At 32.6% G+C, this 24,993-nt stretch overlaps 3 protein-coding genes across 4 annotated transcripts; 2 read left to right on the forward strand and 1 right to left on the reverse strand.

The window, feature by feature from the left end:
* Positions 1 to 6,277: 6,277 nt before the first annotated feature.
* Positions 6,278 to 13,381, forward strand: LOC133694765 (ATP-dependent RNA helicase DEAH11, chloroplastic-like). Of its 2 annotated transcripts, none has more exons than XM_062116453.1 (3): positions 6,278 to 7,386; positions 7,955 to 11,081; positions 12,113 to 13,381. In XM_062116453.1, the coding sequence occupies exons 1-3, from the start codon at positions 6,496 to 6,498 to the stop codon at positions 13,243 to 13,245; spliced, it is 5,151 nt and encodes a 1,716-aa protein (XP_061972437.1). In that variant the 5' UTR covers positions 6,278 to 6,495; the 3' UTR covers positions 13,246 to 13,381. The 2 variants fall into 2 exon arrangements, with proteins under 2 accessions (XP_061972437.1, XP_061972436.1); XM_062116452.1 differs by having other exon boundaries at positions 6,279 to 7,386; positions 12,032 to 13,381.
* A 602-nt stretch (positions 13,382 to 13,983) lies between these two features.
* LOC133694855 (uncharacterized) lies at positions 13,984 to 14,616 on the reverse strand. The gene has a single exon (XM_062116552.1). It carries the CDS (start codon positions 14,614 to 14,616, stop codon positions 13,984 to 13,986), a length of 633 nt encoding a protein of 210 aa, XP_061972536.1.
* Positions 14,617 to 19,560: 4,944 nt separating this feature from the next.
* On the forward strand, positions 19,561 to 21,393 carry LOC133694147 (E3 ubiquitin-protein ligase RING1-like). Its single transcript, XM_062115601.1, has one exon. It carries the CDS (start codon positions 19,802 to 19,804, stop codon positions 21,008 to 21,010), a length of 1,209 nt encoding a protein of 402 aa, XP_061971585.1. The 5' UTR covers positions 19,561 to 19,801; the 3' UTR covers positions 21,011 to 21,393.
* Positions 21,394 to 24,993: the final 3,600 nt, after the last annotated feature.

A 24,993-nucleotide genomic window follows, 5' to 3' on the forward strand; every position in this document is an offset into this window, starting at 1 on the left:
TCCTTTTATTTTATTCAATCAGTTTAATATATTTGTCTATATTATTGTTTGATTAAATAAAAAATATATTAATAAATAAAAATTAGCAAACATGATCGGGTAAATATCCTATCTTGCGAGATTAAATATCTCGATCTACATCTATCTCTCGGTTTTTCAAGTTTTATTTCTAGGTGTCGTTAATGATTTTTTATTTTTTTATTAGTGCGCATAGTTCTCAATTTTTTTTGATTACATGTGTGCATAAAATTTTTATTTGCACTTACATTTATTAAACTACAAAAATGCGTTGAAAACACCTGTATATACAATTTTTTTTATGGAAAATAAAAATATTTGATCCGTGGCAGAGCACGAGTCACATGACTAGTAAGAAACTCTAAAACACGTGGTTCTTTCATTATTTAGCCACAGCGGACGTGCTATGTATTTTTCAATAATTTATTTTGGTCCTCAAAATCTTATTTTGGGCGATTTAATCCTAATTGAATACCAATTACCTTTGATTTTTTAGGAAATTGTGGAATTAAAAGAAAAGATACCAAAATGACGACAAACATAGGTGGCATGCTAGAAGATTTTATAAAAAATAATTGTTTTGATACAAAAGTTTATTTATAGTATTTTCCAGTTCCTGATTAAAAAAATAAGAGAAAGAAGGGCCGCTGGATTTCGACAATGAGAGAAAAGATCTATGTTCAAACCATTTTATACTATCAAAATGGATTTTTTTTAGTGTCCACGAGTTTTATGAAATGAGAAGGGTTTGATGGTAGTTGTTTAAAATCTCAATATTACCTAAAAAAACATATCAAGCTGAGAAAGATAAATCTGACCCGACTTAATTTCGTGTTTTTGAACCTTTTTGGGTATTTTGAGTTGATAGATTAGTTTATGGGTGTTGATGAGATGTTTCTATGTTGAAATGACTTAAAAGTTAGGTTTTTTTAACAAAAAAAAAGGTATTGCCCTAATTTTCTGGCTATCACTAGGTGCTCAAAATCTAAGTTCGAAAACAACATGTTACATGCATTTTTTTTCAAAGAAAACGAAGGGGCCACCCCTTTAAAATATATAAAAAAAAAATCAAGCGTACGGACCTAGGCTTGAAGGCCCACCCATGCTTTTGAGTTTTTCCTTACAATGGTCCAGGCCCGCTGGGCTATGGGCATGAGAGCATGAACTGTTTCTTGACCCTCTTTTCTTTAAGTTAAATATAAATTTAAGAAAAAATATTATTGAACCCGGTTGAATCCATGACTTGGAGCACGAGTTTAACGAATTAAGCCACAACATCCAAGCTATTTCTTCTAATATTTTTTTAATTAATTTCTTTTTTTTCATTTCTTTTTTCTTAAATAATTTTAAATTTATGTTTCACTTAATATCCTTCATTTGTGATTTTTTTTATAGAGATTTTTTTAATGGTGTTGTATGTATTTAGTTTTTGAAAGAATTATTTTGATTCATCTTTAATTTTTTTTTATCTTTTATATAGATTAACTTTATTTTTTAAAATAAAAAAATATTCATCTTCATATAATAACCTTGCATTTTTTTTTATTCTATTAATTTTATGTGTGTCTATTTTCATTGTAGTTTGATAGAATAAAAAACTAAATTTAATAAACAAATTCAGCAAGCACAACTTGGTAAATATCTCTTATGAGAGATTAAATGTCTTGATCTATATTTGTCTCATGATTTTTTCAATTTTATTTTTAGTTATTGTTAATGATTTTTTTTTTCATTTATTAACGTATATATAATTTTTTACTTATTTAATTATATATATATGCATGGTCTTTTCAATATTCATAATTTTTTTATGTATAAAAACACGTTAAAAAAGTTAATATATAAAAAAATTTATAAAAAAAATATCTGCGTGTCTATAATAATTTCTTCATATTGTTGCTTATTTTTTACATTTTCATAAATTCTTTTCTTTTCTTTTGAGTTTAACAATGGAATGCTCAAAGCTAAAGCTAAGCTTTAAAGATTTAAAGCTTAGCTTTAGCTTCTTTAATTAGCGAGTTACAAGTCTATTCATTAAAAAATTTGAGGACACTGACCCCACATGCCTAGAACTGATAACAAACTTTCTGTATAAGCAAAGACTTGGACTTTACTGTGGGAACAGGGAATGCTGCTTTCAATACTGATATTCTTCTCTAGGATATTAAAGCAGGGTGCAGTGTGGGCTCTGATCGGAGACATAAAGAAAGGGAAGGTATGTTCAATTGCCTCTTTTGAAGAAAAGAAAAGGATACCTAGAAAAAGAAGCTTGAGTTGGAATTTGATTCATTTTGTGGACCAGAGGAAAGAAACAGCGTTGTGTCGAATATATATGTATCATTGAAGGATCTGGTTCAGGTTGGTGCTTTATGGTGGTGGAAAGCAGTGTGGTTGTGGGACATTTTTGAGTTTTTGATCGTTTCGGGATTTTGTTTTTCTTTGAAGCTGTTGACGGGAAAAGGGTTTTTCTTTTTTACCTGAATAGCAAATCTGCCCTAGTGGCCTGTTCTAGACTTCCTTGTAATGGATAGCTTGTTGATAGAATGATTTTGAGTCTGCTGATGTGAAGTGGTTGGACTATAGTTCAACTTTTGCTGAGGGAACATGAATCTGTATCTATAACTATATATGCTGTGCATTTGTTTTCTTGGTTCTGCTAAAAGGTCGCAGAACATTTTTATCGATCTCAGAACATTTTCAAAAGGTTGTATTAATCTTCTGTTGAAGTAAACAAGGGCTGGAAGCCTGGAAGAGGCTTGTTTTATAATGACCTTGTGCATTTGTACTCATAATTAATTGATTAGTGATGCTGTGAGCATCACCGAGGTTGGAGACGAGGGCTTGAAGGAAAATGTTGATGATCTAAATCACTATGATCAGTAGATGCTTCTATCATTTGCCACTGGTATTTTTGAACTCTAGAGTGCGCACATTCTGTGGTGAGAGGGAGGAGAGATGAGGATGAGAAAGATAGAAAAGAGAAAAGAAAGGAGAAGAAACAAGAATAAGAGAAAAACAAAGAGCGGGAAAAAAATTAGTAAAAGAAAACAATTTGTACATGTCATGATTAAAAAACACGCATTCAAATTTATCATTATTAAAAAATGCAATATTTTAAAAAAATTATGAAATGCATAAATTACAATAAAGAGAAAAAAAAATGACTATGAAGGCATATCGAAGCTTCAATTACAACATCACTGGTACTATTAAAAAAATCTCGACGAGACGAATTTAATGACATTAAAAAAGTTCACCAACAATAACCGGAGCTGACCACACTTACAATCCAAAGATAGCTCACTTGCCTTTGCGTGTCCTACTCTAATCATTTTTTGTTACCTTACTTGGTATTAGTAGATTTATTTTGTCGAGATCTTTCTAATGATATTGATAGTGTCATAATTGAAGTTTCAACATGCTTTTGAAATCTCTCCTTTCTCATAATTGTAATTTGTAAAGAGTAAGGAGAGAGAGAAAAGAAAAGAAAGAGACCTCAAAAACACACTGAAACTCTAATTATAACGCCACCAGCATTATCAGAAAGATCTTGGTGAGATCTAACCTCACCAAGAAAGGTCACCAATAATGATTGAAGTGGGTTACACTTGCCATCAAAATGCAAATGAATCATCTGCAATCTTTGGACTGCAAGTATGGTTAACTCTAGTTACTGTTGATGACTTTTCTTGATATCATTATATTCTTCTCGTTAATATTTTTTATGATAGTGGTGGTGTCGTAATTAGAGTTTTATTGTGTATTCAAGATCTTTTTATTTTTTTATTTTTTTATTTCTCTCTTATTTCTTCTCATCATAATTTGTAGATTCAATTTCATAATTTATTTGAAATACCAGGTTTTTAAATAGTATCATATTTAAATGTCATGTTTTTCAATGGTGAAATATTCAAAATGTCATATTTTGACAATTTATTTTTAAAAAATGTCATTTTATTATTATTTGTTTAAAAAAACCTGCTAATAAAAAAAAATCCCCAACAAAATCTTAAAACTTTCTTTTTCAAAGGAACTACAACCGCATGACGCAGGAGTCAAGATACTTGCACTAATGCTCAATGATGTTGCGTGGAATATAGTTTTTTTGTTTTTGTTTTTGTTTTTGTTTTTACCAATAATTTTCTTACAATAAAACAAAACAGATAGTTGCCTTTCTTGGCATGCAAGTATCAGTTGCTTGGGGAGGTGGATTTGGGATCAACAACGAGCTGCTACCTTAAATAAAACATATATCTTTAAATAAAACGTTTTCGGAAAACAAAAGGTCCATCTTCCTGTCTCTTAGCATCGTTTATATCAACCAGAAGACTTTGAAAGTTCAGCTGCCGGCCCTTTGTGTAGGCATTACCAGTGTATCTGTATATATGCATGTGTTTTAATTTCGAATTATGTAAAATCACTAAATGACTATAGATTCTGGTACTCCAGTGATAAGAGTTTGGGATTAAGATGATTGCTTCCTTTGTGGTTTCAGGTTTGAGTCCTGTAGTTGCTAATATGATAGCAACTAGAGCCTTACATGGTCGTTAATTTCAGGGCCCGTAGGATTAGTCGAGGGGCGCGCAAGTTGATCCAGATACCCACATTAAACTAATATATATATATATATATATATATATATATATATATATATATATATATATATATATATATATGGGTTAATTTTAAAACATAATGAGTTCCATAGCATGACTATTTTTTTAAAAAAAATAAAAAATTTACTTCAAATTAATGTTTTTTTGTGTCTTGGATGGTTTTGATATATTATTATCAAAATAAATTTTAATAATAAAAAATATATTATTTTAATATATTTTAAAATAAAAAATATTTTAAAATAATCACTATCATAATATACTTCACACAGGACCACTCCCCAATCAAATATATATAATGAGACAAGAGGAAGTTTGTAGGAATTTCGAGCTTTAGACAAATAAACTACACCCCTTTCAACAATATACGTCGTAATTCTATTTTATTGGCACTACCTTCTAATTTAAATATTTTTTGAAAAAAAAAACAAAGATCCTGTTAATGCACATAGAAGGAAGAAGATTCCATGGACATGAAAAGAGAAATTAAAAAAAATGCTACTGTAGTACTTCACACTTTAAAATAATATAGTTAGTTTGTTTTTTAAAGTTATTTTCACTTGTAAATATATTAAAATAATATTTTTTTTATTTTTTAAAAATTATTTTTTAATATCAGTACATTAAAATAATTTAAAAACATAAAAAAAAATTAATTTGAAAGAAATAAAAAATTTAAATTTTTTTAAAACATAAAAAATAAGTAACTTCCCAGCTAAGTTGCTGAATAGTAGCCTCCCACTCACATCTCCATCCCTTCTTTCCCACTAAAGTTGAATAGCATTTCCTTTGAATCGATCCCACTCACATCTCCATCCCAGCTTTCTTCATATTGCTCGACATTCGGCCTCTTTCAATCATGACTCTGGATTATGGTTTTAATGGATTGATTTATATCAATCTGTTCAATTCGAAATAATTTTTAAAATGGTATTTAAGAATACAGTGGTAGTTATTTTTATAGTATTTTTGATTTAGAAATATATTAAAATAATATTTTTTTATTTTTAAAAAATTATTTTTGATATAGCACTTTCTAAAAATATTTAAAAAATATTAATTTAAAATAAATAAAATAATTTTTTTTAAATATTTCTAAAAATACTTTTAAAATATAAAAACAAACATTTCTGAAAAACCATATATGTATCATAAAATTATATTTTTTTATGTGAAAAGATCGGTCGGTCAATACAATTAGATCTAACTAGTTGAGATAGAAGATTGAAGTTCGACTATGTCATGTTTTTGAAGCGTGACATGATTAAATTATGTTATTCTACCGAAAAAAATTTAAAATGGTATTATTATGTTAAATTTTTAAGTTTATTTTATTAATTTTTTTTTAAAAATAATTTATATAATTTTTTATAATGTTATGGACGAAGATATACTGTGGTTACAGAGGTCAGGATGGTGAATTGTTTTTTCTTTAAAATATTTTATTTTAAGGATCACGGTTGCCGAAGTAGTTGCTGACATGGAATAAGTTGATGACATGACATATGAAGTTAGAAAATAACCAATAAAATATCCCTATTTACCATAAAATTTCTAGTGTATTTTTCATTAACCCTAATCAAACAAAACACAAAAAAACAAGCAATACCCAACATTTTCTTACCCTCCTAGGAAGTCACAAAGACTATGCAAGTTGAAGTCCGAGACACCTGTGCCTCGGGCCTCCTACTAGTTTGATCAAACTGTACAAAGAGAAAACACCGCTGCCTATTTCTTCCTTCCCGCACACCTTATACCCTCTCGGAATCACACTCTTGACACTCTCTGCTTACCACCCACGCTAGGCTACTGCACCTTTCTTTCCAGGGTTTTTGTTTTTCTCCTGAACCTTCATGTAATTATGAGAAAGTCATCTTTTCACCGCACCACTACCCGGCGCAACCCATCTCCACCCCGCCACCACCGTCCTCCCTTCACCACCACCAACAACAACAACAATTTTCCCACAACAAGAAACGCCCCTAGGACTTCCCCTAACTTCATAATTCACCTTTACCTGGACCCCACGCTCGCACCTTCCACCAAAAGACCAGACCCCAACACTGTAAACTCTGTAATCTCCCAATGCAACGCAACACCACCACCTGACCGTATCATATTACCGACAACCACTACATCCAAGACAAAACTAACTGCTTCCTTGCATTTTCAGGAATGGTCCCACACGCTGAATTTTATGACAACCTTATGGGAACTCCGTCTTCGGGGAGCCCACAGTTTCACTCCAAAGCTGCAATCATCCATCCTCTTACCTTCTGATACCGAGGAGTTGAAAAGGAATTTAACGAATAAGTTTAGTGATTATCTTAAAGGACTCATTAAGGGTGTGGGTAGTAATGTTAATGATGATGAAAATGTGGTTGGGAGATGGCTGGCGAAAGTGAGTGAAAAAAGCGATGAGATTGCGCAGTTGATGAAGTTGCTTAAGGGGAGGAATAGAATGATGGGTTTTAGTGAGTTGAATGAGAGGAAAAAAGGGTTGATGGCGGAAAGGGACTTGATCGTGAAGAGATTGGAGGAATTTAGGGCTTCCATGAAGTGTATTTTGAAGTATATTGAAGGAGGAAGGGAGGAGGAAGGGGAAAGGGGTTTAGAAGTGTTTGTGTTTGATGGGGAGATTGATTGGGAAAGGATTCATAGATTGGTTTTGAGGGAAATTAGGAGGTTGGTTGATGGGTTGCCTATTTATGCTTATAGGCAGCAGATTTTGGAGAAGATTCACAGCGAGCAGGTGTGGTTTTTAGTTGTTATTTCTCTGTTTAGTAAGTAGAATGATGTTTGGATTGTTTTGCTAAATGGTTAAATGCTGCTGGAGTAACGTGGAAAATGTGGGAAATAATGGATTTTGAATTTTGTCTTTTGAATAAACGTGGAGGGGAATTGGGGATTTGATTGTTTATTTGTGATTTATGTTGCAGATTTTAAGTTGTTAGATTGTGGCTTTATAATAAGTACGTGTGGTAGCTGCTTGTTTTTAGGATTAATTGTTTTTTACCTGCATTTTTGTATATAGCATGCAAGGTTGCTACTTTGTGCATGATGAATGTTATACCATGTGTTCTTGATCATTTGTTAGTTTCTTTGTTCTTGATTGGCACATTACAATTGAGAGCAGACAGTAAGAAAGGTTTCTTTGCTGTGGAGTTGTGTTAATTTTTGGTTATTGTTGTTCATTTAATTCTTTTGGGCGTTCATAATTTGAGCTTGCTTTTTGACTCTTCCTTTCACTATAAACCCAGCGAGTATTCTGCTTGAATCTGCTTATGGTTTTTGTTCTAACCACTGCTTGTGTTGTGCAGGTAATGGTTTTGGTTGGGGAGACTGGTTCGGGGAAGAGTACACAGTTGGTTCAATTCCTAACTGATTCAGGAATACCTGGCAAGGAGTCCATTGTATGTACTCAGCCACGCAAGATTGCAGCCATCTCACTAGCTGATAGAGTCAATGAAGAAAGTAGGGGGTGCTATGAAAATAGTTCAGTCGTGAGTTATCCAACATTTTCATCCGCACAGCAGTTTGGTTCCAAAGTCATATTCATGACTGACCACTGTTTACTGCAGCACTACATGAATGATACCACTTTGTCTGGGATATCATGCATCATTGTTGATGAGGCTCATGAAAGAAGCTTGAACACTGATCTTCTTTTGGCATTGATTAGAGGCTTACTTTGTGAGAGACCTGATTTAAGGCTAGTGATAATGTCAGCAACAGCTGATGCAAAGCAGCTGTCAGATTATTTTTATGGTTGTGAAATCTTTCATGTTGAGGGAAGAAACTTTCCAGTAGAAGTCAGATACATTCCTTCCTCTGAGGAAACTGCTTCTGGTAATGTTTCTCCATATGTATATGACACTTTGAGGATAACGACTGAGATTCATAAACAGGAGAGTGAAGGCACCATTCTTGCCTTTTTGACTTCTCAGATGGAAGTAGAATGGGCTTGTGAGAAATTTGATGCTGCCTCTGCTGTTGCATTAGCCTTGCATGGAAAGCTTCCTTTCGAAGAGCAATCTCGTGTTTTCCAAGATTTTGATGGGAAAAGAAAAGTTATATTTGCCACTAATCTCGCAGAGACATCACTTACAATTCCTGGGGTCAAGTATGTGGTTGACTCTGGCCTGGCCAAAGAGAGTAAGTTTGAAGCAGCTACGGGCATGAATGTGCTTAGAGTGTGCAGGATCAGCCAGAGTTCTGCTAAACAGAGAGCTGGTCGTGCTGGGAGAACGGTACCTGGAATATGCTATAGACTCTACACAGAATCTGACTTTGAGTCAATGTCTCCCAATCAAGAACCCGAGATTCGCAGAGTTCATCTTGGTGTTGCTGTTCTGAGGATGCTTGCTTTGGGAATTAAGAATGTACAGGAGTTTGATTTTGTTGATGCACCTAGCGCCAAAGCAATTGATATGGCCATTAGGAATCTTGTTCAGTTAGGTGCCATTACACTGAAAGGTGGCATCTGTGAACTAACTGAGGAAGGTCGCTACATGGTTAAAATGGGCATTGAGCCTCGGCTCGGTAAGATCATTATCAGCAGCTTTCATTATCGCTTAGGTAAGGAGGGCCTTGTTCTTGCTGCTGTGATGGCAAATGCCAGTAGCATATTTTGCAGAGTTGGTAGTCAGGATGATAAGCAAAAGGCTGATTGTCTTAAGGTGCAGTTTTGCCATCGCAGTGGTGACCTCTTTACTGTGCTCTCTGTGTACAAAGAGTGGGAGGCTTTGCCTCAAGACAGGAGAAATAAATGGTGTTGGGAAAACAGCATCAATGCCAAATCCATGAGGAGATGCCAAGACACGGTCAAGGAATTGGAATTTTGCCTTGAAAAGGAACTCACTGTTATTATTCCGTCATATTGGAATTGGAATCCTAATAAGTCTACCGTTCATGATAAATATTTGAAAAAGATAATACTCTCAGCCCTTGCAGAAAATGTAGCCATGCACTCTGGACACGATCGACTTGGTTATGAAGTGGCATTGACCAGGCAGCACATTCAGCTGCATCCTTCATGTTCGCTGCTAGTATTTGGTGAAAAACCAAATTGGGTTGTCTTTGGTGAACTCCTCTCAATATCTAATGATTATTTGGTTTGTGTAACTGCTTTTGACTTTGAATCATTGTCTACACTTTGCCCCCCTCCCTTGTTTGATGCCCTTAAGATGGAAAGCCGGAAGTTGCAAGTGAAGGTGTTGACCAGTTTTGGCAGTTCCCTGCTCAAAAGGTTTTGTGGTAAATCTAACAGCAATCTGCAGTCTCTTGTAAGTTGCGTTCGGATTGCCTGTATGGATGAAAGGATTGGTGTTGAGGTACATGTTGATCAGAATGAAATTCTGTTATTTGCAACAGCAGAGGACATGCAGAAGGTGTCCAGCCTTGTAAGTGAAGCTTTGGAGTGTGAGCGAAAATGGTTGCATAATGAATGCATGGAGAAATTTTTGTATCTTGGAGCTGATTTGTCACCCATGGCACTTTTTGGAGCAGGAGCTGAGATTAAGTATTTGGAACTAGAAAAGAGATGTTTGACTGTCAATGTATTTTTTTCTAATGCAAATACAATTGATGATAAAGAGGTTTTGATGTTTCTTGAGGAATATACATCTGGTACTGTTTGTTCTGTTCACAAGTCTGTCGGAAGTGGACAGGAGGGTGATGAGAAGGAAAAGTGGGGCCAAATAACATTTCTCTCTCCTGATTCTGCCAGAAAAGCTGCCCAGCTGAATGAAGTTGAATTCAAAGGCTCCAAGCTGAAGGTAGTTCCATCACAAACAATCATTGGAGGCAATCACAAAATGTTTTCATTTCCTGCTGTTAAAGCAAAAATTGTTTGGCCTCGTAAAGTCAGTAAGGGGCTTGCCATTGTCAAATGTTATGTTCATGATGTTGATTTCATGATTTGTGATTTCTCTAACCTGGAAATTGGAGGAAGGTATGTTCGGTGTTCAGCTGGTAGGTGTGAGGACTCGATTGTTGTCAGTGGATTTAGTAAAGAACTTTCTGAAGCTGATATTTTACGTGCATTGAGGAGTGCCACAAACAGGAGAATCCTAGATTTCTTCATAGTAAGGGGAGATGCTGTTGAAAATCCTCCATTGGGTGCTTGTGAAAAAGCACTTTTAAGAGAGATATCCCCATTTATGCCTAAAAGGAATCCCCAAACTAGCTGCTGCAGAGTCCAAGTCTTTCCACCTGAATTAAAGGATGCTTTTATGAAGGCTTTCATTACCTTTGATGGAAGATTGCACTTGGAAGCAGCAAGAGCTTTAGAGCATATGGAAGGGAAAGTATTACCTGGGTGCCATTCATGGCAGAAAATTAAGTGCGAGCAGATGTTTCATAGCTTGATATCCTGCTCAGCTAGTATCTATGTTGCAATCAAGAAGCAACTGGATTCTTTGCTTGCAAGCTTCAGTCGTGTAAAGGGTACTTTCAGTGGTTTAACTTTTCTCCTTTTACATTTTGTGAAATTTTGTTACTTATTCTGTGATTGCAGTCATGAAACCCTTACAGTTTATTTTCCAAAATTTTCTTTGTTCCCCTTTTCTTTTCAGAAGGTGTTTTTTATAGGTGCAGCCTTGCAGGATGGAATATTTTACAGTTTCTTTCTTTTCTTTTCCCGATGTGGTTGCATAATCTATTTTACTATTATTGCAATCTGATCTTGTTTTTCTCGTCCCATTTCTTGTACTTACTGGGATGTTAAAAAAAAATGCTACTCATAAGCCTTGACATGTATGAATACGCATGAGCTACTTTGACCACTCTCAGACAATGGTTGTCTGTTTGTCAACTTCTTGACGATAGTGATCAATTATGATTAAGGGTCCTTTTTTCAAATGCCATAAATTGATGTCTTGAAGCATGCTCAAGTTTGTTCTCATGATCACTAAGTTTGTTCCACAATTAAGTATTCAATACATGAATCTTTAATACAATTTTTCCATGAAATTCAGTCTGACCACTTTGTGTACCATTTTCCCACATATCTAGTTAGGAACTTGATTTATTTTCTTATTTCAAATTTGTCTTGACACTCTAGATTGGAGATAGAATCCTTCAGAATTGGTTGGATCCCCATACTATTGTTGTTGCTGGTGATTGACTGTCCCTCAGTTTATGTGCTCTTTAATCATCTTCCAATCTGTTGGTGGTTATAATAAAAGTAGTCTCCTCGTAATTTTTCAAATTTGTTCTGAATATGATGTAAATCATGTGCTCTTAGCAAGTTCTGAACATTTACTTCATATGCAGCTTGTATGGTTGTACAACTGATTTTATAGGCTTTGCTGGTTGATTAATGGCATGTTACGTGGATTTGCTTGATCTCTGTTTGAAAATCATTTACCTAGAGGCATGTATTGTATCATTCACAGGTGCAGAATGCAGTCTAGACAGGAATGAAAATGGTTCCTATCGAGTGAAAATATCTGCTAATGCTACAAAAACTGTTGCAGAGCTAAGAAGACCTCTGGAAGAGCTTATGAGAGGACAGACCATAAACCATCCAAGCCTCACTCCAACTATTCTACAGCATCTGTTCTCTGGTCAAGGTATCAATCTGATGAAGTCAATACAGAGAGAGACTGGTACCTACATTCACTTTGACAGGCGCAACTTCAATCTTAAGATTTTTGGTCGTTCAGACAAGATTGCTTCAGCGCAGCAGAAATTTATTCAATTACTTCTGGCCAATCATGAAAGCAAGCAACTCGAGATCCACCTCAGAGGTGGAGATCTGCCCCCAGACTTGATGAAGGAAGTAGTTAAGAGGTTTGGGCCAGATCTTCATGGTCTCAAAGAGAAGGTACCTGGGGCAGATCTTACACTTAGCACCCGTCACCATGTTATCTCTGTTCATGGTGACAAAGAACTAAAGCAAAACGTGGAACAAATAATTTTTGAGATGGCGCAAATGGGTTATGATTCAGCTGAGAGGCTTGATGGTGGAGATGCCTGCCCCGTTTGTTTGTGTGAAGTTGAGGATGCTTACCGGCTTGAAAGCTGCGGACATTTGTTTTGTCGAATGTGCTTGGTGGAGCAACTTGAATCAGCATTGAAAAACTTGGATAGTTTCCCAATATGCTGCGCCCATGGGAGCTGCAGGGCTCCCATATTGCTGACAGACTTGAGGTCTCTCTTGTCGAGTGACAAGTTAGAGGAACTCTTTAGGGCTTCTTTGGGGTCATTTGTAGCATCAAGTGGCGGAACCTACCGGTTTTGCCCATCTCCTGACTGCCCTTCAGTTTATAGAGTTGCTGATCCTGTCACAGGTGGTGACCCATTTGTCTGCGGGGCTTGTTTTGCGGAGACTTGTACCTGGTGCCACTTGGATTATCATCCATACGTCTCGTGTAAGAAATACATGGAGTTCAAGGAAGATCCTGATTTATCACTAAAGGACTGGTGCAAAGGAAAAGAGAATGTGAAAAGCTGTCCTGTCTGTGGATATACAATCGAGAAAGGGGAAGGTTGCAACCATGTCGAGTGCAGGTGCGGCGGGCATGTCTGCTGGGTCTGTCTAGAGTCTTATAATAACAGCGAGGACTGCTATAACCATTTGAGGTCAATGCACGGGGGCATAGCTTGATTTTTAACTACTTTCTTCTCCGGTTGTCTTTGTAAATATACTCAAATGTATATATAGGAAATAGGATTGCATATACTCTACTGTATTTATAGGATGTACGATTATAAATATAAACAAGTAGGATCATTCAGGATAACTTATATTTTCTGCTGAGCTGCTGTACATGCTTTTGGTTATTTCCAGTATAGCCTGCACTCGGTAATCTACTGCCGCCATTTATTAGTAGTTTGTTGTGTGTGATCTGGGAGGGAATTAGCCCATGCCCACATCCAAGTGATTTATGGCGTTCCTGAGCTCATGCTTTTAGCTATTGTGTGAGGCTTGTCAGTTATCAGTTTGCAGTATTTGTTTTCTCCTCCTGTTTTGTGTCCTATTGGTGCTTACTGCTATTTCCTAAGCCTTCGCCGTGGTGAGACGCTGTTTATGCCTTGTTTCTTATTAGTACATTGGTCCAATCCATAATATAAGGTTGCAAAATTAAAAACAGAATCAGGATTCAGGAGTGAAAGGGGAGGGAAAGAAAACAGAGAAATTAAGGTTATTATAATTAATTCAGGCTTCGTAATTATGATTTCCAGCATTGGTTGTTCAAGAGTTTTTTAGGCAACAACATGTAAAATGTGTTCTTCAACGAGCTTATATATACACATATCCTTCTCTATCATGCAATTTTCAAAATGTTTCTAGTAATTTTTTCAACAAGCTCTCAGAAGGTGAGACAGATAAGTAAGGAAGATCTCATAAGAAATAACAGCAACCAAAGGCAAGTCCTAAACCAACAATGCCCATACAAAATGTCAAAGCCACACAAATCCAAGACTCCCTGCTCCCATCACAAAGAGCCTCTTCTTCTTCTGAATGGTCTTTCGCCTCCTTTGATCTACCACAACCACAACACAATTTCTTTTCTTGCTGTTGACGTTGTGTTTGTGCCTTCAAAACTTGAAGCTCAAGCAGCCTCACCCATTGGCGATAAACAAATAACTGAAAGGACTCATGCAACAAAGCTTTGGCAACACAATCCCTCTCCTTAACCAAACTTGCAGCCTTCCTCTCAGCTTCCCTTGCTCTTGTCTGTGACAACCTTAATGCCTTCAGAAGCTCCAACTTCTCATAATTCTCACCACCAGAACCACTATACACATCAAAATCATCACGATCAGGTTCCCTTCTCGTCATGCTAAAACCTCTATTCATCGATGATATGACAGTCCTATCTGACCAAGAAAAAACCTTCAATGGTGGAGGCAGATCACAATTCTGCAATAAGTCACCAGAATTTGGAGAAAGCAAGGGACCCAACCACATATCATTCTCTTTCATAGCTCTAGAATCCATCTTCTGGTTGTTTGTTGCCGGCCATCCAGCCATTTCTTAGACTATTTTGCTTAGAGAGCTTCTGATGAGAATTTTTTAAAGAAATGGCAATACAAGACGTGAAAGAAAGAAACAAGGGGTTGGTGAAGGAATACGTAGGTGACAGGTGGATTAAGTGAGACGTAAGAAATGAGGTTATCTAGAATATCTAACCATTTTTCTACGTTAATAAAAACTGTACATGTTACATTATCTATATTTTAAGATATTGTTTCTTTATTATTTTAAGATAGAAACATTAAAGATATATATAAATTCGTCTAAAACTATTTTATTTTATGTAATATATATATAAATTCGCCTAAAACTATTTTATTTTATATTTTTGTCTTTTAAAATAAATATTTTTCTATTTCTTCTATATTTATTTATTTTTTATCTTTGAACAATAGTAAAATTAAAAGAAAAACCTAAAACATGTGTAAAAAGTAATATACAGAAGGTATGAGTTATTATGGATTGAAATAGTAAAATTATTATATTTTTACTCCTTTAAAGAAAATCCAATGACTTACCCTCGAGGTTATTATTGTATTTTCATGATATCTATGAAGCATTATGAAATTAGTTAAAAATTTGAACTGTGTGATTATAAAAGCAAAAAGATATTTAACTTGGATCCACGATGTTTTTATAAAAATTTCACATTTAACAATATAATAAAATGATTTTATTTTCTTTAAAATCAAAACTTATTTACATTACCTCTAAAGGTCCATTTGTACTTTTTTTTTTTTGATTATTCCATGATATTATGAGCAATTTGATATTTTAATAAATATAAAAAAAATATTTTGTGCATGTGTTTAATAAGCCGCCTATTATATTTGAACGGTGCATGTGGCGGAATTCTTTTCGGTTGTTTTTTTTCTTTTTTCTTCTCAATTTCTATGCCTAACCGTTTAAAATTTCACGGTAATCCTTCAATTTTTTGGTCTTTAGATTTGGTCCATATTCTTTCAATTAATTTTTTTTATTTGAATTATCTTATAGAAGTAAAATATGTTTTTAATTTCATCCTCCTTTATTTTTTTTAGTTTGTCAGATTTGATCCTTATTTTTTTTATTACTATTTATTTTATTTGAAATCATTTTTAGAATTCATTTTTTCACAATATCCTCCTCCTTCATCTTTTATTGCTATTTTTTTATTTGACAAAGTTTTTGAATTGATTTTTTTTTATTTCACCCTTCAACATTAAATTAGACTTTTTAATTGAACCTACGTCTAGAATTTAACGAGTTGCGAATTTGAGAGATTAATCTATGTTTTTTTAACTCATGTTTTTTTTCAGTTTAGTCCTTTAATATTTGATTTAATTAGAGGTTGGGCTCCATTAATTTTTTTTATTTGTTTTCTTTAGAATTTTTTATTAATTTTAAAAAAGACTCGGATTATTTTAAGTTTTTTATTTGTCATTCTCTGCTAATTTTTTTTAAAATTTTTTTGTTTTTTTAGTTAAACTAAATTATTTGTTTAAATATAAACATGATACGTTCACCTCATGACATGTGGACATGTTTTATTTTTGTCATGTAATTTTTTATAATGGCGTTATAATTATTTTAATGAGCTCTTTCTAGTAATAACAGGTCTATATTCATGGCGGAGCAACAATAAATCTCTGACAAGTTTTTTCTTCTTCTTCTGCTGGATATGGTATTGGTAACTTAAAATTCTAAAATGTTTCATCTAGCATTGTATAAAATTTTTTACTTCCCAGCATCTTTAATTTTTTTTAAATGTAAAAAAAAAAATCTGAACCGTGCAGTAGCATGTGACAAAAATCTAATGCAACCTAAATGTTGGTGAAAAAAGTTTACTTCATAGTTTTGTTAGGAAATGTTGCCTTTGATCCCGCAGAATATATCCACACAGTTCCAGCATTCCATCTATTTTTAGAAAGAAAATTAAAAAACTACAACATAAAAACTGATCGTGGATTTAGCATCGATAATTATAATTACAACAAAAACTAAAGGGTATTATGGGAAAAATATTGTTTCCCCACATTCATAAATATCATGGATTACTTCTTCTTTTTTTTTTTGCGTTTTAATCTTGTTTTTTATTTATTTATTGATAATTTATTTTTTATATAATTCTCGTGATATCAAAGAAATATCTCGACATCTGATATCGTCTATTTCATTTAATATTTATTTAAATAAAAGATGGTTTCAAAACAAAATTAAATTATTTAACTTTATAAAATCAATGATCTGAGTTGTGAGTTTAGTAAAACAACTCTAGTTACCTTGGTTCTCGGGTTTCGTGAGGTACAATTTGTTTCTTTTCTTTTTCTAGTAATCATCTATTTTTTTATTATATTTAATGTTATTAAATTTTAGAAAGTTTATGGACTTATTCATAGATTTTGCAAGTTGATCTAGTTCATATGTTCGGTGGATTTAACTTTTTTAAAAAAAATTATTTTTTTATTTTATTTTTTGATATTGGATTAATTGAGAATTGAGTTCTATAATTTATTTTGTTTCACTTTCTATGAGGTTATCGTGGTCTAAAAAATATTATGGTATTAGGTTGATGTTTGAATTTGTGATTATCTATTTTTGTTATCATATTGTTAAATAAAAAATATTTTCTTAAAAAAAACATTTTTGTTATCATATTGTTAAATAAAAAATATTTTCTTAAAAAAAATAAGTTATTAATCTCAATAGAGTTTATAACCTGGTTCGTAGGTTTGACATATTAATTCAGGCTGCTCGAATCATGGATTTAGCGAGTTTACCCATCGAACCTTATATATATATTAGTCTTTTATCCTTTAATTTTATTTAATAAATTTTTTATTTATTTTATTATTTAATATTAAATTGGTTAGAAAAGAAACTTCATAATTTATTTTTGTTTACTTTTTATGGGGTTATCACGATCTAAAATAAACATCAATTCTATTTTAAGATTGATTCTTGATTTTGTAAGTATCTAGTTTTTTATCATATAATTAAATGAAAATAACTTAAACCTAGTAAAATCTATGACTCGGGTTGCAGGGTGACCGAGATTAATCTAATCTGACATTATCTCAATATTTTTTTAAAAAAATCTTCATTATAAGATGTTTTTAAAAGTTAAGTTATATTTTCATCGATTATCCATATTATTTTTAAATTTTTAAAATCAATTAATTTATGTCAAATTAATTTTAATATGATTTTATTAAAAATTCAAGACAAATAAAAAAACTAATTCAAAATATTTTAAAATTTACCCGCATAGTCAGGTTTATCGAGACTGTGAACAAACTCTCTCCGCTCTTCATAATGTTTTTTATTAAAAAAAAAGTTAATTTCATCCGTAGAGAAAGTGCGGGCCGCCATACGGGTGTTGGCTAGCTATAAGCTTTATCAGGATAAATTCCAGATTCCAAATGGTAAAATGGGGACAGGGTTTGCTTCTTTTTAGAGAGAGATTCTTTTATTGCTTGCTTGGATAAACTACAGGTAGGTTATAACCAAATTAACTAAGGGAGAATTCCTACGCAAGGAAACTGAAAGCCTCCCCCTTTTGTTTGTGAAAAAAGAAAAGTAGGAAATGAATAGCTTTCAAATTGTTTATAATTTGTATGTAATAAGTTTCGATTTTTTAAGCATGGCAATTTACTAAATTCTTCCCAAGACAAAACCTGCCAAACATGGCCGTAGCACACTAGGAATCTTAGAGGTCTACCACCTAATCATCCTCCCATCACTCATGCTGGAAACTGCAGTTAGTAAACTCATTCCAGCTTTGCAGGTTAATTTGGTGAATCACCAATTTAATACCTGGTTTAGACTCCTTTTCAAACTATTTTAATAGTTAAATTTAGATTTTCTCTTGCTACTTCTTTTCTCGTTGCTTTGTTTATGTATATATGTGGTGGCTTCCTCAAATTTAATTTCAAAAAAAGTTAGAGCTGGGAATTTAGTTACTAACTCTAGAAGAAGATGGTGGTGTTTATGTTGGGGTGGTGTTGTTTCACAAATGGGATTTCAGGTGGGTGATGCTTTGGCTGATGTCCATGTCTGGTTTCCTTGAAAAGCCCTCTTCGGTAAGGGTTGGTTCTTGAAAGATTTTTACATTCGATTCAATTCTACATGGAATTAATTAAAACAAGATCAGAAATCCTTCTTCTAAGAGAATTATCTCGTTAGATTCTTGATTGGGCCTTTCAAAATTTGTATATCCTTAATTTTCACACAAGTTGTTGTCGAGCCTGTGTTGGGAAGGGATTGTAACGATCCTTTTACAGTTTTTTTACAGTTATGGTGCTGAAGATTGTCTAATCGTTGATGTCTTTTGAATAATTACTTTTATTCTTTGTTTTAACACAATTCAACAATAAATAAAGTTTAATAATTGCATTCAGATAGTATTTAACGGATACTCTATTACATGAACAAATTTCACACACAAACTTCGATAAACTTAGTCTTTCCTCGTCAGTTAACTCAACTCATGTTTGTTTACAAGTTACAACGAGGTGTTTTACTCATCCACTCTTTTACTTTGTAAACAAGGGGAATTAACACAAGTAAATATATAGAAAAATGCACAAGTATTAAAGTAAAAATCTCAACCTTTATTAACTCTTAATAAAATAGTATTGTACGAGTTCTCTTGTGTGGTCTATGCACGTTACATAGCATTTTACAGCCTATTTATATCTACATGGAAGTTTACAATATTTTTTGAAGTTAAACTTTTATTTTTTAGGCTCTTTAAAATTAGTTTTTCTTGTAAAACAGAGTTTGTTCATCTACAGAATTCTGGGCCGAACTATATATTAGAGAAATCACCCTCGTTGAGCCCATTGAATTTAGCCCCATGCTTAAAGTTTACGCGTAAATGACTTGAAAGATCTGTTGACTTCTACTCGGTCAACTACAGACCGAGTAAATGCCTCTGTGATGGAAAGCGAAAAGTGCCAGATTACTGGTGAAATGGAACCGCAAGTCTCCATTATTAGTGATGTGCATTAATTGTGGTAATTTGAAAAAAATAAAATTCAATCTTTTTTCCTGAAAAACAAGCACTGCCTAATTCAATACGATACATTAGTGTAGTAAGTCAACTACGCCAATCTCTTCTTCCTTATTTTACACACACCTAAGATGCAGATGCATATCTATCCCCTGTTTCCTGAGTCTTCTGTCCTGTTTCTGTGAAAAAATGGATTTTGATCGCAGAGAACTACTAAGCTCAAAGAAGAGCTTAATTGCAAATTATAAGACCCGTTTGGAAATAAGTGGCGAACATCCTGATCTTCCACCAAAACAAACAACGATAATTTCTCCTCCACTTCCTGAAGACCTGAATCAAAACCATGTCAGCAAAACCAGCACGACCATCATGGCCTGTGTGTTTGGTGGTTCACTTCTTCTGGGCATCCTATGCATAGTTTCAAGACTTTACTACAACAGGCGAATAAATTCCAGAAGGTCGAGAAGTCTACCAGTAGTTTTTGGTACCCAAGAAGATTTTCTTGATGAAGATCAAGGACCAGAAAACAACCGCCACATATGGTACATCAACTTCTTCGGTCTCCAACAATCTGTGATCGATTCAATAACAGTCTTCAAGTATAAGAAAGATGAAGGGCTGATTGATGGTACCGAGTGCTCCGTTTGCTTGACTGAATTTCAAGAAGATGAGAGTCTGAGACTATTACCAAAGTGTAGTCATGCTTTTCACACACCTTGTATTGATACGTGGTTAAGAACACACAAGACCTGCCCTCTCTGTCGTTCCCCTATAGTATCCGATAATTTTGTTGCTCAAGTTGCTCTACCGGTGCCTACTACGAGTGATATGAGTTCAATGGAAGAACCCCAGATGGCAATTTCTGAGAATAGCACTCCTACTGGACTACGAAGCAGTAACCAGGCAGGAGAAGAAGGAAGCAGTGAGGTGAGAAATGGAGAAGAAACAATCTGCGGATTGCCAATTGAAGATAATACAAGTGCTGGAAATTCAAGCTTTTGTTCGAACCACTCTATTTCCAGGAATCCTCGGATACGAAGCGATTTAGGGGACAATAAGCTGGTGGTGGTAGAATCAGAAATGCAAACTCTGAGGAGGTCTGTGTCATTGGATTTCTCCGCCGCTTCGGCAGTTTATAATGTGGTGGCTAATGTTGTTCCTGGTAAATGTCATGCAAACTCAGACAGTCTATTAGTCCAACCAAAGCAACCGAAAACGAAGAATGTTGTCAAGCGAGGAAGTAGTGGAAACTTGGGCTTTCACAAGCTAATGAAAAATTCTTCAAAAGGGCGTTCACTACAGAAAGGGCCTATTTCAATGAAAAGATCTTTTTCAACTAGTGGGAAATCCTTGTCATCTAGATGTAGCAGAAGCCAGAACACGATCCGCTCTTTCTAAGGCATGAGTTCTGATTTGCAGAATCAAGGAGCCTAGACATATGTGAGATATGCATATCTTGTTTTAATTTCGCACCGAGTTTAAAGTATATAAAACCATAAAGTGAAGTCTTGTATAATTAAGGACACTAGGAAGTCTTCGTCTGAGATGAAGTAGTTGTGTAACTATATACATGTTTGCTGTTGTTCTGGTGGTTTTGGCAGTCAGATTCCTGCTGGTCAAGTTTTTGGAAGCTCCATTCCTGGAAGCCTTTTTGGTTTTTGGAAGCTCCATTTGAAAAATTTAGTGGTGTAGCTTTTTTTAATCAAGTAGGATCAATTTTAAATAATTTTAATTTATATGGCTATTATATAATGCAGAAATAAATGCCTCTTTTTGTGTAATCTAAGATCTTTGGTTATTATGTAATGCAGCAAGCCTCCCTCGTGTAGTGTGTAATCTAAGATCCAACATACCTTTCAAAGGAAAAAATTGATTGTAGAATCTTAACATGGGAAGAACATACCTCATAAGCGGCATCCAATTTAGTCCTTAGCCTGTATATTTATTCTCAATTAATTGAGTTTCAAAATAAGAAAAAAAAAACATCAATTGAATCCAAAACCATAGAATTTTCTCCATTTGGTACTCTTTTTTTTTTCAATTCTATCTTTTTATGATTTATTTTCAAGGAATTGAGCTTAGTGATTTTTTTTATTTGGTTATAGCTATGTAAGAAAACTATTCTAAAGTTAGCCCAATAATCGATTTTGCAAAAAAAAAAATTGTTTTTGGTGCCTGTAAAAAGCTAAAATTCAACGACCGAAATTGAGATTTAGGGGGAAATCAGACATTTTTTTCTCATTGTTTATGGAGTTGCTTTTTAACATTTTTTCCTCCAAAGTTTGGCATATTATTTTTGGTCCTTTTATTTTGACACTTTTTTATTTTTGATCCCTTTAGTTTGATACTTTTTATTTTAATCCAATACTTTATTTTATTTATTTTTTAATAATAGAGTTTAATAAAGGAGAGGGACTCGTAAAAAAACAATTCCAGTAAAAAAAAGTTATCAGTTAATAATATTTTGATAATAAAAATAGTCGTTCATAGAGTCATCATATTTTTTTTAATAAGAGAAACTTAACTGAAGTGTTATCTACATTTTATATTGCTAGAAAAGGTAAAGGTAGATTGAAGTTGAGAAATTTTTTTATTTAATTTTAAGTTTTTCATCAATTTTTTATTTGTTTTGAGTTGATAGATTGATTTATGGAGATTATAAAAATGTTTCTAAATAAAAAATAATTTTTTTAAAAAATAATAATAACCATGATTTTTCAACCACCACTTAACATTAAATAACTAAAAGGGGTTTTTTTTCTTTATTCAACAGTAAAATATATCAATCAAGATTAAATATGTCCTTCTCAGGAGATTTTTAAAGGGCACCCTTACATCGGCACGTGCTTTTAGAGAGAAGTTCAATCAATTTCTCTAAATGTTGGTCTAAGGTTTGAAACCAAAAAGGTCCAAAAAAAAAAAGATAATCTTGTTAAATTTCCCTTTCGAAATAAAAAAAATTCTTTTTATTTAATGAAAATAATAATAAAAATATATATATCAAAGACTTTATAAATTGTCGGATATTAATCTTATATTGGATCCAACTGTGAGAAGTGAGAACCATTAATACAAGAGTCCATGTGTATTTCTAAAATTATTTATTTAATTATTTTAAGCTTTAATTAGTATTACTTTTCAAGTCTATCTAAAGTTTTCTTCAAAGGATGGTGTCATTCTCCCTCCATTATTTTTGTTATTCTTACTCCTTTATTCATTTTAAAGGCTAAAATAGACTTATTTAATTTATTTCTTTTATTTTATTAAATATTAAATGTAATTAATTTTAAAATGCACCTTCTTTATATTCTAAAAAAAATACACAATAAAAATAGTACATTATGCCTAAAAGTCTTAAGACATAGCAAAAGATAATTTACATTAAATATAAGGAATATTTAAAGGAAATGTTTTGGAAGTTAAAATAAAAGAGTAATTAAGACACATGTTTAATGAGGCTATTTTAGTCTCTAAAATTAATGATAAAGTATGAATAACACTATACTTTTATAATAAATGGTTTAATGGTCTTGGAATTAAACTAGAAACACAGCCACAAGTTGTTGCTCAAGGCAATCCTTTTTATTATTATTATTAATCTAGGTATTTAGGTCAGCTTGTGTATATCTTGAATAATTTCACAGACTCTGAAATTAACAACTATATAAACCTTCAATAATGCTCAAGGCAATCTTATTCGATGACTTCAAGACATCATTTCCTCTAATATTCTTCATACATTTCTTTATATGTTTTTTATTTTTTGATGCAATAGAATAGGAATTGCTTTATATGTTTTTTCTCCATTATCACCCGTGCTAATAAAATCAAAATATGATAATAATTTTATTACAACTTTACCTCAAAAAAAGAATTGTTATGTTCATTTCTTAAACAATTTCATTACTTATTGCTATGTGTGTTCACATGGAAGTTCAGTTTTTATTTATTCAAATCTTTATCATTCTACTTTTTAAATTTAATTATAATCTCATCATCTATTTTTTGAGCAAATGATACACTGTTAGCTTTATTAAAAAAAAAATAGATGATACGATATCAATTAGTTTAGATTTTGATTATTTTTAATAGATGAAAAATCAAGGTTTAAGTTTTTAAATCCTAAAAACTAATTTTTAACATTTTTTTTCACTTAAAAAAAACTAATTTACATTCTAGAAATCACATTAAACCCATTGCTAAAACACCCTCCAAGGTCAAAAACCCAAAATTAAATAGAATGAAAAAATCTTTTTAAACCCCAATCCATTTTTTCCCTTAAAATAAAAGTTCAAAATCACATTAATAACACTTCTCTGGGCAAAATAAATTCATTACATCAAGATTAACTCTTTTTTTTTTTTTTGTTATTGAAAAGTGACAAACCAAATTCTTTTTCTTTCCTCTCTTTTTTTTTAAGAAACTTTCTCCCTCCTCCATCTAATGCAAGGACTCAAACATTAAAAAATAAAATTTAGAATCAAAATGTACTTTGCAAAAACCATAGGGACCAAAAATTCATAAATTGAATCTTTATCGACCAAACTAAATTTTTTCGCATGAAAATGAAAAGGACTTTGTTTTTTTTTTTAGTTTCATCCTTCTTTTAATTGTTTATTATACTATAATTTTAAATCATGTTTTGTTTAATTGATCTCTTATTCAATTTTGAAATTTCATTAAAAATTCTGGAATTTGCAAGAATATACAAAAAAAAGAAAATATCAACATACAAAATAATATTGATATAACATGGAGGGATGAGATTAAAAAAAAGTTTAATAACCAAAATAATAAAAAAACAAAACAAAACTGTTCATTAAACAGTGTTGTGCAACGTGAACTTAGACAAATGCACATAAATAAACAATTAAAAAAAAGTATTTTTCCAGGTGCACTGTATAATGTATAATATTAATCTTAGGCGTCTTGTTAGTTCTACAGGTACAGGTTGCTGGGTCTGGAGTGTGGTCTCCACACCACGCAACAGTGTCAGTTTCAACTGAACAGATGATCTTCTCCCTTTTTCGTCTTCACCGTAGGACAATAATTTTTTTTGGTCATATAATTTTGCAGATATCAAATTCAGAAGAACGCATCATTTTAACAAAAATAACTTTTTTCTTTATCAATCTTAATAGCACGGATAATGCATATAGTACTTTACTAGACAGAGGTACATGCCATGTCGCGAATTAATTCAACTTTTTTTCAACATAAAAAAAATATGTTGAGACGAGGTAAGAATTCTTAACAAATTAAAAAAATATTAAAATTCAAGTTATTACCTTGACTGAATTTAATAAAATCCATTAATTTAAATAATATAAAACAATATACAACAACAAGAAATAAATTGATAAAAAAATTAACAATGTAAA

This window comes from Populus nigra, chromosome 5 (assembly GCF_951802175.1).
Source record: "Populus nigra chromosome 5, ddPopNigr1.1, whole genome shotgun sequence".
Taxonomy (NCBI): domain Eukaryota; kingdom Viridiplantae; phylum Streptophyta; class Magnoliopsida; order Malpighiales; family Salicaceae; genus Populus; species Populus nigra.

Bases quoted from the DNA above. Each gene is read 5' to 3' on its own strand.
- LOC133694765 (XM_062116452.1), top strand. From the start codon at position 6,496: ATGAGAAAGTCATCTTTTCACCGCACCACTACCCGGCGCAACCCATCT. The intron at 7,387-7,954 runs GTGTGGTTTTTA...TGTGTTGTGCAG, and splicing joins AGAAGATTCACAGCGAGCAG to GTAATGGTTTTGGTTGGGGA. The intron at 11,082-12,031 runs GTACTTTCAGTG...TATCATTCACAG, and splicing joins AAGCTTCAGTCGTGTAAAGG to GTGCAGAATGCAGTCTAGAC.
- LOC133694855 (XM_062116552.1), bottom strand. From the start codon at position 14,616: ATGGCTGGATGGCCGGCAACAAACAACCAGAAGATGGATTCTAGAGCT.
- LOC133694147 (XM_062115601.1), top strand. From the start codon at position 19,802: ATGGATTTTGATCGCAGAGAACTACTAAGCTCAAAGAAGAGCTTAATT.